This window comes from Heterodontus francisci, chromosome 14 (assembly GCF_036365525.1).
Source record: "Heterodontus francisci isolate sHetFra1 chromosome 14, sHetFra1.hap1, whole genome shotgun sequence".
NCBI classification, from domain to species: domain Eukaryota; kingdom Metazoa; phylum Chordata; class Chondrichthyes; order Heterodontiformes; family Heterodontidae; genus Heterodontus; species Heterodontus francisci.
Window position 1 is genome coordinate 39,379,113 of NC_090384.1, and position 16,487 is coordinate 39,395,599.

The 16,487-nt window shown below is 40.8% G+C and overlaps 1 protein-coding gene across 1 annotated transcript; it reads right to left on the reverse strand.

Annotated features, from left to right (window-relative positions):
• Positions 1-2,724: 2,724 nt before the first annotated feature.
• LOC137376986 (insulin-like growth factor II) lies at positions 2,725-16,043 on the reverse strand. Its single transcript, XM_068046044.1, has 4 exons — positions 15,909-16,043; positions 13,611-13,764; positions 10,957-11,126; positions 2,725-4,720 (listed from the first exon to the last, which is right to left on the reverse strand). Exons 1-4 carry the CDS (start codon positions 15,975-15,977, stop codon positions 4,481-4,483), a joined length of 633 nt encoding a protein of 210 aa, XP_067902145.1. The 5' UTR covers positions 15,978-16,043; the 3' UTR covers positions 2,725-4,480.
• Positions 16,044-16,487: the final 444 nt, after the last annotated feature.

The window sequence follows — 16,487 nt, forward strand, 5'->3', positions numbered from 1 at the left end:
GCTTCTCTGCCTTCTGCTAAACACAAACAATGCTGCTCTTATTGTAAATCTGTAAATTGCCTAACATTTGGGGCACTTCAATAGTTTTCATCCTGTTCAAAATGGGTACAAGCAACAAGTATAATTTTTGAGCAAACAGTAGCAGAGAGCAGCAGTAGTGGAGCAAACAATGCTGTATGCAGGCCTTAATTGGTCTTACTAGCATTAAAAAATGAACAGATTTGTAATAAATATTTTACCAGTTTATGTTGGTAATTCTCCTGATCTTCTGATGGAATTAACACCTGTGGTAATGTGTACTAGTCAAAAAAGAGTGGTCTTTCATGGCTTGCTGCCATTTCTGTTCCAAGACCACGGTGAAGGCTTTTGTCCCTGGTGGAACTGTGCACCATACTTTTTGCCAAACTCAGCTGGAGCATATTTAACCTCTTTCCCCACAAATTCTCCCCCTCCCACCATCTGAGATGTTGCTCTGACAACTCAAATGTTTGCTCATATATTTTTTATATATGTCACGACAGGTGACTTTGTATTCATGTGGCATGTTGGCATAATCAATGAATGTGTCGTGAGTAAAAGTGAAGGCCATTCTGCACACTGCTCTTTAAAGTATCTTCAGTCATAAATTTATAATCTTGTGCACCATATTAACTGCAACATTTTTTTGTCATTAACCTTGATGGTAAATAGCACTTCTGCAAATAAGCATAGTCATACAGGAGAAAAGAAATCCCAATAGTGTTTGTTGCTAGTCAGAGCAACTACATATCCCAGAAGACAAATTCAGATTAAAGCATGAGTTTTCACATGTATCCACTTTTGCAAAGCTTGCCCACCATTGTGTAAATCTTAACATTCTTATCGTCATGTTCAAATCCTTCCATCGCCTCACCCCTCTTGATTTCTGAACCCTCCTGCATCCCCTACCACTTCCAGCCATCTAGGCCCTAAGCTCTGGAATACACTCTGCAAACCTCCACCTCTCCTCCTCCTTTAGTAAGCTATTTAAATTCCACCTTTGATCAAGCATTTGATCACCTGTCCTGCTGTCTCATTCTTTGGCTCGATATCAAGTTTTAGTCTGATTTAGTCTGTGAAGTGACTTGAGACATTTTACTACGTTAAAAGCACAATATAAATGCAAGTTGTTGGTATTATGCTGCACAACCTTTTTGAATTTTTTACGACCCTATTCCCTGTGGCAACTGTTTAAAACCTACCCATACATTAAGCCATAATTTTTTTGATGATATCCAAAACCCCCCCTCACCAGCCACACAATTCTGCACATGTTCAGCTCTTATTTTCACCTCAAGTTTCTCTGAACTCCATTTTAGGTTGGGCCTTGATATAGGATAGATGAACAGACAGATGAACATAATGGTTTTGACTGGTCTTCCAGTCCAGTAACCGCATCAGAGATAACAACGGTCACCAGAGTCTGCTGCAATTTCCCTAATACTTTCTGTGCAGCTTTCTACACAAAAGATCAGTCCTTTTAAATTGTCCAGTAAATATCACAGCCTAGATGGAGCCAGTTGGTCATTATCTGTCCGATATTTTCGTATAAATGTCCCATTTCCAAACTTCTTGTGACCGATAAGAATTTCTGCTTGGCAAAACATTTATTCCCAATGACAGTGCTCCTTTAAGGTTGATAATGGGAAGCATGAATTTTCCACTGCTATCTCCTCTCAAGATCTATTTCAGCTGGTAACGAGGCCGATATCATTAAACAAACAAAAAAAAAAGGAAGTCTGTTCCTTGTTTAGCAACAGAATTATACTAGGAGCGCAGCCAGTGAAGATTGTGCTCGTCCCAATGCCTTTTCCCTGCTAAAAGCCCGATGGTTGAAGAGGACAAAGGTCTCTTGCAGCTCTGTCAGGGCCCTTTCCACTAATCCTCCGCACTGTCGACACATAATTTTAAGCATTCACTGATGGCAATTCAAGAGATGTTTACGCGAACAGGAAGAGGACAGTCCGACCAGTGTGAATGACAGATTATTCATAGTTGTATCTCAGCAGCTTAAAGAACATACAAGAAGGTGGATAGATATCACGATGCAAGATCACCTTAAATTCTCAGAATAATCACAATTGTCATTTACTTTTTTCAGTGCAGTAAAAAATCTCAGATTTGAAAACCACCCCTAGCAATTGGCACTTTCTCGAAAACAGCTCGATGTCATTCCACCAAATACCTGGTAACAGTTTTTCCCAACATGCTGACCTTAAGTTATTGATTTAATTAAGTCATTGAAACCACAGTATACACATAACCTTCAGAAAATAATTTATTTTTGTACTTTGTCATCAGCCAACGCACTTTCAAGTCGTCTGTTACTACTGTTTAGTCTTAAAACAGTCGGCTCACTGATTTATGATTTATTGCCAGTTTCCCTCTGCACTGTTGTAGAGCGCAAAACAATGCTGTTGCTCTGTTCTAGGAGACAAAGTAATTGTAATTTACTAATTGACTGGTTATTGGCAGAGCTATTTACTCATTATATAATGGAGAATCCTTTGACTTTTAAATTAATGTGGGAAGCATGTTCATTTTAATCTTCTTTCAGTTTTAACAGCAGAATTATTAGAGGCACTCTCCACAGCAATTCCTGAAATCAGACATTTTGCAATTCCTTGAGGTCTAAGAAATTGTTAGTTGCAGTTGTTGGCACCACAGTTTAAACTCGAGTATGGTAAGTGAGAACACAAAAATGTATTGTAATAAATTGCTTTTATTGATATTAAAAACAAAAGTACAATGATTGTGAATCTCATCTTTCTCTAGAGTCTAGTGTTGGTTGAGTGCATATGTTAAATACATGACATTATATTAGTTAACAGGAGAATACACCTTAACTGTATCTGCTAAAACGTTTTTTAAAAAAGTAAAAAGCTTTATTTAACTAATGCGATTACGGATGTTTCCCTTCATACTGGCTGATGCAAACGTTTGACAAAAGAACTATGTTTTCCGAGTACTACTTAAGTGATGTAATTTTGAGCTCATTTTCTTTTAAGAAAAAATTGAAGCTTTCCATTTTTGACGAAGCAATGGTGAATATAATGTGGTCACTCAAACCAGAAGTGAATCACAAAACTGATAGAAAACAAAAGCTGTTAACACAATGTGGATCAAAAAATGAGAGATGAGCTGTAACCAAGTAATTGCACTTATTATACCATGGCTGACAGCAGTGAACATGGGTACACATAGTTTCTAAAAACAAAAGGCCTGAGGTTCTCTGGCTGAATCAAGGCACCTCACAGAGGCTTCCAATACCAAATAACACTCATAATGAGAGAGGAGAGAGAGAGAGAGAGAGAGAGAGAGAAAAAACTTTTTCATTTTTTGGTACAAAGCATCTACGAAAGCTTTACTAGTACAAAATTAGACAAAATAGTATCTGTCTTTGCAGTTGCTGATCAGTGCTAAGTACATTATTTGGACCAATTTTCATATATATTTTACATAAAATAAATAATGCCTTTACGCAGTGCCATTACTTTTAATAGCTTGGCGGCTCAACACTGCAAGATATAGCTGAGACTAATTCCAAAAAAGATCTGACCCTGGACAGTAAGTATGAGTTCAAGTATGTTTTCGAAGCAAAGCAGGTAACTACAATGAATAAGAAATAAAGTTAGTTGCAAAACATAGAAAAAAATCATTACAACACTGCTGTTTCCCTTTGATTTTGTCTCTTTTTTTGTGCCTTTTGTCTTCTCCTTGCCTATCTTGCACCGCCAAAACCAAGCTAATTTTTTTTTAAAAAGACATGTTTCCTAAAACGGAAAAGTTATTTTCAAGTTCTGTTTGATGTTCGTGCATTTATCAAATCCCAATTCTTCGAGTCAGCTCTTTTGCTTCTTTTAAAGCAAGTTAGCACCATATTACAAGTGTGTGTGTGACCACACTTATCGTTCATCAGAAATAGTGCCATTGAAAGAAAAATAATAATTAAAAAAAATCGACGCAATCTGTGGCAATGCAAGACTGCACACACCACTGTCTTTAGTCCCTCACAGGTCCACCTAATCTCATCTTGTTTAAAAAAAGGTGCAGGATCTGGATGACACTAGGTATTCCATGAAGTGTTGATATCCCTTCTTGTACAGGTGCAGAACAATCGAGGACACATTATCTAGAATGCATCGTGTGACATTTGTATGTAAAACAAACTGTAGTCTGCGGCGTGACCCCTTTGGCCCAAACACCTCAGACACCACGACTTCATTTGCCCACCAGGCATCACCTCTACCAGGCCGCTTGAGTATCATTGCACTTCTTTGCTGGCTGATGAAAGGGGATGGGAATGGGAAGGCAAGGGTTGGGAGTGGGGGGGAAGCAGGGAAGGAAGTTTGAGTTGGGGGGAGGGGAAAATAATTCAGTTGGAATGCCACAGAAATGACGTCGTGTACAAAGCTATAATCCCCATCTTTTATCTCAAGAAAATGTGCAAAATTTTTCTTCATCATTCTTGACTGAAGTATTTCTTTGATGACCCTCGGACTTCGAGGGGTGGCTTGACAGGGAGAGTCAGAAGTGGCTTGTGCGTTTTGACGTTCTGTAAGCTCTGGACTTCCTCAACTTGCCTCCTGAGCCTTTGGGCCATGAAACTTGGAGGAATGCCTCTTCGCAGACGCTGGGCAGACCTTTTTTGCCAGAAGTCATATTTGGAATACTTAGCAACCAAAGGCTTTCTAAAGCTTTCCTGCAATTGAAAACAACAGTATTAGTGACAATGCCGTATTCACTTTACGGTGGTAATGTCATCAAAAGGCTATCTGATGTTCAAAAACTGATAACTACCATGCTCCCATTGTTGACTGGCTTAGTACTGCCGGTCCCAGAACAAACAGCAAATAAGAACCGCAGCATGAACTACTGTCAACTGGTAAACAAGGTCTTAAATGAGATTGGAGGAGTTTTGTTTTTCCTTTCTGAACATTGTGGTATTTTTTCAAAAGTCTAGGGATATACCTTTCTGAGATAATCAGAAAGAACAGATCACTAGAGGTTAAAAGTTGCACAGTGGGCATGGGTCAAAGTTCAGGTGATGACCCAATAGTTCCAATTCTCTCCTCATGTTCATGTAAAAGGTGCCAAGCTGACAGCAGAGCCTCAAGTCTTCTGCCTTTAAGAAGCTACCAGTCAGAAAATTAGTTAGCCTGTGGTGTATTCTGCTTTTTGCTCATTCATGATAGGTTTCAAGTCTTTGTCAGCGATATAAAAAATTTGGTAAACAAGCAGAATAGTTGGAGATAAAATGAGAAGGCATGAAGGTAGGGTTGAAATCATTATTATCGCTGAATCCCCCACCTTCATCATCATAGGGGTCACCACTAACCATAAACTTAACTGGACCAGCCACATTAACACTATGGCAGTAAGAGTAGGCCAGAGGTTAGGTATTCTATGGCAAGTGATTGGCCTCCCGACTCCCCAAGCCTTGCTACCATCTACAATGCACAAGTCAGGAGTGTGACGGAATACTCTTCACTTGCCTGGATGAGCGCAGCTCCAACAATACTCAAGACGCTTGACACGATCCAGGACAAAGCAAGCCACCTGATTGGAACTCCATCCACCATCTTAAACATTTAATCCCTCCAACACTGGCACACAGCAGCAGCAGTGTCTATTATCTACAAGATGAATGGTAGCTTCTTTGACAGCACCTCTCAAACCCACAATCACTACCACCTTGAAGGGCAAGGGCAGCTGGCACATGGGAACCCTACCAGGTTCCCCTCCAAGTCACACACCATTCTGGCTTGAAAAAAATTTTGCTTCACTGTCGCTGGGTCAAAATCCTGGAACCTCCTACATAAACACTATGGGAGTACATTCACCACCAGATTGTGTTGGTTTAAGGCAGCAGCTCACCACCACCTTCATAAGGGCAATTAAGCATAGGCCAGTGATGCTCACATCCCATGAATGAATATATATATATATATATACACATACATATGCTTATGAAATGAGTAGGCATATTGGATCAAATGGACCTTTCTTGTTGGTACTGAATCAACTGCCATCACCTTGCCTGGTAGGGCTCTGGGTGAGAACAAAAAGTCAGCCATACTACTGAAAATAGTCTGGCCTTCTGGAGAGCAGGTAGCAGAATGTAATACCTGCCAGGGAACATCAGTTGAAAAGTCTCAACATGGTTCTTTATTTTAAATGTAACAACCTCTCTAGTCTCGGACCCTCTCAATATTGTAGTGGTGTTAAAAGATAGAAGGAAAGGCTTAAATCAATAGTGCATAATTTGAAAATAAAATGGTATACTTTAAATCACAGGGGAAACCAATTCACTTGATGTTTCCTATACTACAAAATTCCTCCATAAATGCATAGTTAGCAACTGGAATTTGTGGTGTTTTGATCATTTCGTGAAAATTTTATGTATGCAATGAAAGAAAGCAAGTTCTTAACTGCTTAAACTGGCTGATGTATGCGTTCAAAATTATGAAGGGTTTTGATCGAGTAAATAAGGAGATTGTTTCCCAGTGGCAGAAGGGTTAGTAATCAGAGAACATAGATTTAAGATAATTAGCAAAAGAGCTAGATGATTTGAATTCTTTAAAAAAAATCATGATTTGTTATAATCTGGAATGTACTGCTTGAAAGGGTGGTGGAATCAGATTCAATAATAATTGTCAAAAAAGTGAATTGGATATATACTTGAAAAGCAAAGATTTGCAGGGCAATGGGGAAAGAGCAGGAGATTGGAACTAAAAGATCTTTCAAAGAGCTGGCACTGACATGGTGGGTTGAAGAAAGCCTCCTTCTGCATAGTTTAAGTCTATGAACTACATCATGCACCCATATGGCAGCAATGGCACTGTACTAATACACCAAGAGTAAAAGGTAAAGGTCATTAAACCCAGCTCCACTTTTGTTGTCAGCCATAATCATGCAAATGTCAGATTTTGTGAAAAACTAGCGAATTGCAAGTAATAAACATCTTTAAGAAAAAAAATCAGTTAATATTCAGCTGATGGTCTTATTTCAAAACAAAACAAAAACTCAGCAAGAAAGACCCATTCGTGGCTCACTCAGGAAATTAGGATAGCATTAGATTAAAAGAAAATGTTACAATGTTGCAAAAAAGAGTAGCAAGTCTGAGGATTGGGAGTGTTTTAGAAACTGTCAAAGGACCACCAAAAAGTTGATTTAAAAAAAAAGGAAAAAAGCGAATATGAGAGTAAACTATCCAGTTATATAAAAAGATTGTAAGAGCTTTTATAGGTATATAAAATGGAAGAGAATAGCTAAAGTAAAAATTTGTCTGTTAGAAGCTGAGACAGGAGAAATTATCATGACAAATGAGGAAATGGCAAAGACATTGAACAAATATTTTAGTTGGAGTTTTTCTTTGGGCGGGGGCCCCGTCCACTGACCGAAAAGTCAGGAGTGAGGCTGCCTCTGCTGGGCCTGGGGAGCCTGACTGGGATTTTTCACTCCCCATGCCCTTAATTGGTCTTGGGTGGGGACTTCCACCTCCTTGAGGCAGGGTATCCCGCCTATTGGAGCTGCTGGCAGCTCTTAGTCCCAGCAGCGCCACCAGAAGTGCTGCCCACTTCTGGGACTACACCCAGCCATTGGAACCAACAGGAAGGATGGCCCGTCAAAAAAGCTACACTTTTAGGGCCTCGCCGAGGACAATTGGTCGGACCCTGGCAAGGCAAGGGGGGAGGGGGACGGGGGGGGGGGGGGTGCTCTGCGTTAGGGGCGGTTGGGACTTTAGGGTCGGCCCCCAACCAGCCCACAAGAAAGCTGCCTGGTTTCACCAGGCGGGCTTCTGAGGCCTCAGCCGCTTGCCAGCCATGGGTAAAATACCCATGGCAGCAGGCGGAGGCCCTTAAGTGCCAGTTAATTGGCCACTTAAGGGCCTTGATTGGCCTGAGGAGGGTGGGCCGTTTCTCAACGCTGCGCCCCGCATAAAATTTCAACGGGGGTGGGAGGGGATCAGGAACAGCCCCCTCCCCCGCCTCCCACTCAATTTTATGCTCCACCCCACCGCCACCAGCCAGTTCATTTGGGGGTGGGGGGTGTACAATTCTGGCTTTTGTGTCGGTGTTTGCAGGACAAGACACAAGTTTCATAGCAGAAATAGACAGTACCTGGGGGCTAAAATGTGAAAAAATTAAGGAAATTAATATCAACAGAGAAAAAGTATTGGAGGAACTTAAAAGGACTAAGGTCTGACAAGTCTCTGGGACCTGAAGGACTACACCTTAGGGACTGGGTATTATTTTCCTGCTGCCGCTCCCAGCGGTGGGTGAAGAAAAAGGCATCCCGCATGTGCAAGCCCTGCACCGCCACGGTCTAGCAGCGGCGGCTCATTCTAACGTGCAGGGCAGCTGCCCCTCCACCCCCAAATCACACGATGGGGACGGCCTTGGCAACGCTGTCAAAGGTGTCGCCTGTTTCTGCACAGGCGCAGGCTGCCAGGCCTGTTTTGACAGACAACAGCTGACCCCGTTTCTCTACCCGCACCCCCCCCACACCAACTGCACTAAAAATAAATGTTTGACCCATTCCCCACCACCCCCATACCTGAAATTGCAGAGTTGACCCCTTCTCCCCCACAAAGTGCAGAGGTCACCATTTCACCCCCACCCTACACTAAAAAAGCAGCAATGGCGCCCCAACCCCACCCCCCCCAACTGCACTAAAAATGCTTTGACTCCCCCCACCCACCCACCTCGGTGGCACTGGCTTTCCCTGGAAAGGAAGTGAAGGCGCGCGAGTGTTGCCTGTCGCACTGAAGATCCGGAACCAAAGGTAAGATAACGGGGAATTGGATTTAAATGTATGCATAGAGGTTATTTAAATATTTAAAGTTGGGACCCATCGCTGAGCAGTGGAAGAGCCGCCCCAGAGCCTCACCGCCGCCGGAAGTATCGGGCCTGGCAATCCCGGCTACGGGCTTTGTGGTGGGCCGCTGCTGGTGTGATCTCTTGGCTTGGCCCCCCACCCCGCCATGGAGCCTGATGTCGGCAGCACAACAAAATCCCAGCCCAGGATTCTAAAAGAGATCGCTGCAGAGATAGTCGATGCACTAGCTGTGATTTTTCAAAATTCCTTAGATTCAGGAATGGTCCCATCAGATTGGAAGTTGACAAATGTTACACTGCTTTTCAAGAAAGGAGGGAGAGAGGAAACAGTGAACTACAGGGCAGTTAGCCTAACATCAGTTGTTGCGAATATGCTGGAATCTATTATTAAGGAAGTCTTAACAATGCACTTAGAAACGCACAGTATGATCGGAACAAGTCATCATGGTTTTACTAAAGAGAAGTCCTATTTGACAAATTTATTAGAGTTTTTTGAGGATGTAACCAGTAGGATAGATAAAGGGGAACCAGTAGACGTAGTATACCTGAATTTCCAAAAGACATTCAATAAGGTGCCACACAAAAGGTTAATCGCCATGATAAGGGCTCATGGAGTTGGGGGTAATATATCAGCATGGATAGAGGATTGGTTAACGAACAGGAAGCAAAAAGTGGGCATACACGGACATTTCCAAATTGGCAGGCAGTGAATAATGGAATGCCGCAAGGATCAGTGCTGGGGCCTCAGCTATTTACAATCTATATTAATGACTTAGATGAAGAGACAGAGAGTAAAGTATCTAAGTTTGCTGATGATACAAAGGTAAGTGGAAAGGTAAGCTGTGGGGAGGATGCAGAGGGGCTGCAAAGAGATATAGACAGGGTAAGTAAGTGGGCAACAAGATGGCAAATGGTATATAATGTAGGGAAGTGTGAAGTTATCCACTTTGGTTGTAAGAATAGAAAAGCAGAATTTTATTTTAAAAGGTGTGAAACTTTGTTAACGATGTTCAAAGTGACGTGGGTACTTGTACAAGGAATGCAGAAAGTTAGCATACAGGTACAGCAAGCAATTAGGAAGGCAAATGGCATGTTGACCTTTATTGCAATTATACAGGGCTTTGGTGAGACCACATCTGGAGTACTGTGTGCAGTTTTGGTCTCCACATTTAAGAAAGGATATACTTGCAATGGAGGCAAGGTTCACTAAATTGGTCTCTGGGATGAGGGGGTTTTCCTTTGATGAGAGGCTGAGTAAATTGGGCCTGTATTCTCTGGAGTTCAGAAGAATGAGAGGCGATCTCCTCGAAGCATACAAGATTCTGAAGGGTTTGGATAGGGTAGACACTGAGAGATTGTTTCCATTGGTCGGGGAATCTAAAACACAGGGCCACAGTCTCAGGATAAGGGGTCAATCATTTAGGAGATGAGGAGATATTACTTCACTCAAAGGGTTGTGAATCTTTAGAATTCTCTACCTCAGAGGGTTGTGGATGCTCCATTGTTGAATACGTTTAAAGCTAAGATAGATTTTTAGTCTCTCAGGGAATCAAGGGATATGGCAAGCAGGTGAGAAAGTGGAGTTGAAGCCTAAGGTCAGCCATGATCGTATTGAATGGTGGAGTAAACTCAATGGGCCATATTGTCTACTTCTGCTCCCATTTCTTGTGTTCAGGTTATAATATGCAATACGGGAGAACTACAATGTGCTATACATAGCTTTTGAGAATTATCAAAACAATAGAAAGAAATGAAAATTAACTAAAGCTATTAACTAATTAACATAGAACATGTCTCCCTCAGATTTGTTTTGACATGTATTACTCTATAATCAACTGTACTGATTGTTGCTGATACCAATGTACCCAAGTAGGCTACAACAGAAATCGTTTCCAAAAAGTTAATAAATCTTATGCTTGGGGATGAGTTGAAGAACGACTGGAACTATTTTTACTTACTATTTGACAGCAGAGAGCAAGAGTATACAACCAGTTTACTAATTAACCACCCAAAAAACGTGCACTAAAAATCGGTGAGAGGAAATGGCTTTTAAAAAAATCACTTAACTGATGAAAGCAGCAATGAAACAGCCACATACCTTATTTGCTGATGGTAAAAGATTAAAAGGTGTTCCAGACAGATCTCGCTCTTTCTTGACAGGTTTTGCGCAGTAGAGTTCTAGAAGGCCCAGGTCACAGCTACGAAAGCAACATTCTTCTACTATTCCTCTGTTCTGTCTACGGCTATTGGATCGTCCAGTTGCTCTACCTGAAAAATAGGAGCAAATTTTTATTGCTTTGCCCTCTTTAGTAAAGAAAATTCCAGGAGGTTTCCAATTAACATTGACTTTAATGCCAAAAAAAGCAGTGACCACTTGACCTTGCCAACACAGCAGAAAAAGCAGGCAACGAAACAGAGAAGTACAATGAGCTATATGGCATTAACTGTAGGATCAGAGTAAAAGATAACTTTGGCTTAGGTAATGGGCAATCACCTTTTATGTCAGTTCACTATGAACCCTGTGCTCATCTAAACTTTTGCCAGTAGCTTAGGGACTGCAGACAGTGATTATCCTTTTGGGAATCTCACTGATCATTGCATTCCTTTTCCTCAGGTTGTGGCAGATAGCATCACTTTCTGCTGTAGGTGCATGCAGAGAAGCACTTAAGCCACATTATTATGAAAGAATTGCATTTCCGTGCAAAGGCTTTATCTTTCTCTTGAAAAGAAAGGCCCCTCTTCACATTGTTATTTTCATCTTAACTGTATGTTCCTTCACTTGTGAAGATCTCCAGATGATCAGCAAGATAAACAAGAATAGAAGCATGTTGACGCAAGACATAACTGCACTATCATTGGTAAGCAAAGTCCTACAAATTAGGGAATTTGTTAAAATCAGGCTGGATCACATTTGTCTTAAAATGAGGCCAATTGGCCAATTTGTTTGTTTAGGCAACTACTAAAGAGCAGATGCAATAACTGGGGACTCTGGACTAAAACTGTCACATGCAAAAGCAAAAGAAATTCTTTATTCCCCTACTCTCCCCCACCACCCACCCCCACCCTGCAACCCATTCCTTTCTTCTGCAGAGTATAGTTCCAAAAGCCTAGATCATTAAAAATGTCTTTAAATGAAAGATGGAATGCTGCAGCAGTATTACTTTAGTCAGAAGAATGTGGAAATAAACAAGCACTCCATTGTGACTATCAGCAGAGTGGTTTAGCTTTGTGTCCTTGTCAGAGAGAAAGAGAGAGAGAGAGAGAGATCACGTGAGAAAATGTGCTTATTCAGCACAAATGCAGGCTTGGAAATGAGTTTATCCAAGACTACGAGTTTATGACATTGGACACCTGCCTGCTAATTGTTCCTTTTCTCTACTACAATGAGGTCTGTGGTCAATGAAAAGGAACCTTTTAATATAGTCCAGAGGTTTTCATTGCACACTGAGCAAGTAGGATGTTTGCGGGAAATGCCATTTTATTTAAAGTTTCCTCAACGATTGGCTGCAAAGACTAATGATGCTGTATTTGAAGTGCTTTATTTCTAGTTGAGGAGGTAGGGAGACCATTATTAAAATTATAAATCTGTGGCATATATTATTGACTAATGCTACAGAATAATTATTAATAAAAAGTCTGTTGTTCAAGTGTTTGAAGTTCTGCAATAACATCTTTTTTAATACAATATCCTAACTCATTGGGAAGATTCTCTGTTGGTTTACAGGAGATTGTAAATTTGTTTCCAGTTCTGCTCAAAGGCAATATTAATTTCCACTAACATTGCACCTCTGGAAGGGTCACAATAACTTAGCAAAAACTTAGGAAGCACAACTTCTCTAGGCTCAGTGAGTGGCACAGCCTCTTCTCATAATCCAACTTAAAGGGAGAAATTATTTTATTTTCATTATTATCCTGTAAGGAAACAGAATTTATAAAACCATTTGAAAATCCTTACTTTACAGTGCAAGCTGTTACAACTGAGTGCAAATAACACCCATAGTTCTGTAAACCTTTCCATGGACAGAATCCAGGCTGGGGTTCATGCATAGGCACAAGAGTAGACCATTCAGCCCCTCAAACCTTTTCTGCCATTCAATTAGATCATGGCTGATCTGTATTTCAACTCCCATTTACCTGCCTTTTATCCAGATCCCTTACCTCACAAAAATCTATCAATCTCAGTTTTGAAATTTTCAATGGCGACCTGGAGTCCAAATGTAGCATTTTTCTTTTATTTTTGGACCTTTAAAAGTTCTAACATGATCCTGAATTTTGCACTGCCCATTTACATCACCATTCTGTTTGTTTTGCAGAACCTTAAACACTAGTAAGTGAGACACAAACTCACTGGAGTGAAGTGTGTATTGTCTTTAAGGAAGTCATTATCAAATGGCACTATTACGTGGTCAAGGTGCGGAATGGCTGTAGGTCTAAGGAGGAACCCCCTTGCTTAGGAAAACCACCAAAAAAATAATAATTTGACATCTCTGGTCTTGAAACAGCCCCTTAAGATTGGCAAACACCAAAATACCACCGAAGAGTAATTGGAGACACAGGCACTGTAATGGAGATTAAAATTAATGGACCCCTCCCCCAACATGTAAAAAGTATTAATCTAATAACAGGAAAGGAAGGAAAGAACATACAACATTTTTAGCAACAGAAAATAAAACAATCAGATTCAGCAAGCTTTACACACATCAAGACATTTCTTTAGCTCCTGAATTTTCAGAGCAAAAGTGGTTAACTTACTAAAGTAAAATCCTCTTTCACCGCAGACAAACTGTAGTGTGTCCACCAGCTCACCACCACAGAGTGTTTCAGCTGCGGTCACTCCATCTATAATGTACATTGTGAAAGCGATGGAAATGAACAGCAGTTGCCTGGATGGGGACATTTTTCTACCCTGAAAAGGAAAAGCAAAGTTAATCAGCTGAAGTTGCTGATTCACAATTAACTCGAAATTCTGTACTGTAGCTTTCCCAAACCACCTCACCACGTGTTACGTTATTTTGACAAGACTATGATGTGCCAATAGTAATCTCTCATTAGCAGCATTAGGGATGGCAAATGTTTTGGGCTAATGAGTGTAAATCCCCAATTGCTCCAACAAAAAAAACTCAAAGCATAACTTTGATTTGTAAAATGGTTGTGATCAGTTCTGAGTCAAAAGGTGTTAAAAATAATGTCATGCATTGACTCAGAGTCCAGATATTATCCCTGTAACATGAGCAGAATAGGAAATATGCATTCTAGTATCTAGCCCGGTCAATGTTAGTGTGTTGTCTACAAGCTTTGATAACATCACTTTGGTCTGCTACACCAAGAGTGAAACAGGAGAATGAAAACTGATTGCAATAGACTTTTTCTAGTTCTGAACTGCATGTTATCTGTTCATAACAGGTTTACGTTAATGCTTGAAAGGAACTTCCATCGGCTGCTGTAAGGTCTCATGTGCACAGGGCTATGACTACTGACCATCTAAGTCAATTCTTTTGACCAGCAGTTAAGCTGATGTTGGAGCTAGTAACCCATAGTTACAAACACAAAAATGCAATCTGGGGCACTGTCCACGGTACCCAGCCGCATGGTGTTGAATAATGCAGTCACCTTACATTGGTAATATTCTGCAGCATAAAATGCCATGGCAAAAATTGTTTTGGTGTGTGTTGGGGGTGTGGTTGGAGGGGGTGCAGAGTATATCAATAATTGCAATAATAATAGGCTATGGATTCTGGGTTATAAACTGTCAAAATTCAATGTCAATCTGAGTGATTCCATTCAATTTACCTGACCTTTCTCTTTGAATAAATTATTTTTCCAAAAAGCTTGCCTGGAGTAACATAAGTCAGTAAAAATTGAGAAAAAAAATTACAAATACTTAAGTTAAAGATGCCATTGAGTGTAACAAGTAGATATAAAGAAAACTGGTTCTAAAATCTATGTTCCAGGGTTTGAATCTAGCTCCAGGACAGGCTCCAGCAAATATTGTTTTTGTAGACGCGTCAGTACTTAGACTATTTTATGCTTAAATACCTTACTACAGTATACTGTAGCGTCCTTATAGCTTTTCATTAATTAGTTTAAAACTGGTTGAAAGTATATAGTAGTTGTACTTTCAGGGTTTTTTTAAAGTTTTGCACTGAAAATCCCATTAACAATGTCTCAACAACTCCATGCATGAAACAGAAACACACTGCCTGAGCAGTGTGTGTGTCATTCACAGAACTGTACCGCTGAGTTTCTTCCCTAATTCATAAAGACCGAATTTCTTGGCAAAAAAGAGAGTTCATAACACACTTACATAGTTTTAATTCTTTTGAAAGTTTTTTTTTAAAAGGCAATTATCTAAAGACTACAGTAGATCGATGCTTTATTTTAAATGAATGTGGATTGTAATGATGCATCAGAAATCTGTTTCCTCGGGTTAAGGTTATTACAGTAAAGTCAAACCAGGCAGTCTAGCAGCACACAAGCAGAATACTAACGCTACCCAGTGGAACACGCTGGGAAACTCATCCCAGTCCAGGCTGCGAACAGCAAACATGGTGCATAACAAGAAATAAGGGCATCAAATTACTTCTCTGTTCTCAGGGCTTGCATTATTCTCAATGCACTTCTCTGACACACACAACCTTTATTTTTTTTTGAAAAAAACTACTGAAACACGTTTGAAAGCTGCTGCTGACGTGTGTGTGTGTGTGTGTATGGGGAACAATAATCGAAGGAGCCGGTTGAAAGGGTTGTTGTATGCATAACTTCCCCCCCCCCCCCCCCCAGCGCTTTTTTGAGCAAAAAGTGTAAACATATGTTTTTTATAAATAAAACGACAAATGCATAACAAGTAATTTTGAAAAAATGAGCGTGAGGAGGCACACATTCTTTTTTGCGGTACGTATCACCCTCCAAAAATTAAACTTGCCCAACAATGAAAGTGGTTCTGGAATAGTTGCAACTAAACATATGAGGATAATTTTTTAAAAAGAGCAAATGCGATCGTCTCTTGCCCCTGCAAGGTTTTACACCGATTTCTCCCTAATTCTTTGTTACCTTAACGGAGTTGTCGCTGCAAGTTGAGTCTGCACAGGTCGGGCAGAGAGCTGGGCATTTGGGATCCATTGTACGGCGTTGTTGAGACGGAAGGGCGCGCTTCCCAGCTGAAGTTCCTTTAAACGCTGCTCCAGAGTTCAGGAGACAGACAGAAGAGAGCTCCCGCGCTGCTTATATAGCCGCAGCGTGAGCCGCCAGCACGCACGCTGCGAGAGGTCACCGCCGCTACAGCAGCACTTGGCAAAACCTGGCCAACTTCGTCTGCACGAGCAGCCCAGGGCTTGGCTTCTTCCAAGACGCTGCAATAAATGGCCTTTTTGAAAAATAAATATTGATGCAATTTATTTCTTTGAAGGGCTGGCATGCTTTTTCTCGGTTGCCATGAAATGTTATTTGTTTTTGCAAAGATTTCACTGACTTCCAGTTGTGCATTTTCGGAGTTTTATGTGGGTCAGACCTGCATGCTATTAAGTAGGAGTGACAATCCTTTGGGATAAAAATTAATACTTTGATGCTTAAACATACACTCCAAAAAAACTATTTAAATGAGGTCCTAATCCAACATTCTTGTCGAACACA

Bases quoted from the DNA above. Each gene is read 5' to 3' on its own strand.
- LOC137376986 (XM_068046044.1), bottom strand. From the start codon at position 15,977: ATGGATCCCAAATGCCCAGCTCTCTGCCCGACCTGTGCAGACTCAACT. The intron at 11,127-13,610 runs GTAAGTTAACCA...CCTATTTTTCAG, and splicing joins TGAAAGAGGATTTTACTTTA to GTAGAGCAACTGGACGATCC. The intron at 4,721-10,956 runs GTATGTGGCTGT...TTTCAATTGCAG, and splicing joins TTTTACCATCAGCAAATAAG to GAAAGCTTTAGAAAGCCTTT.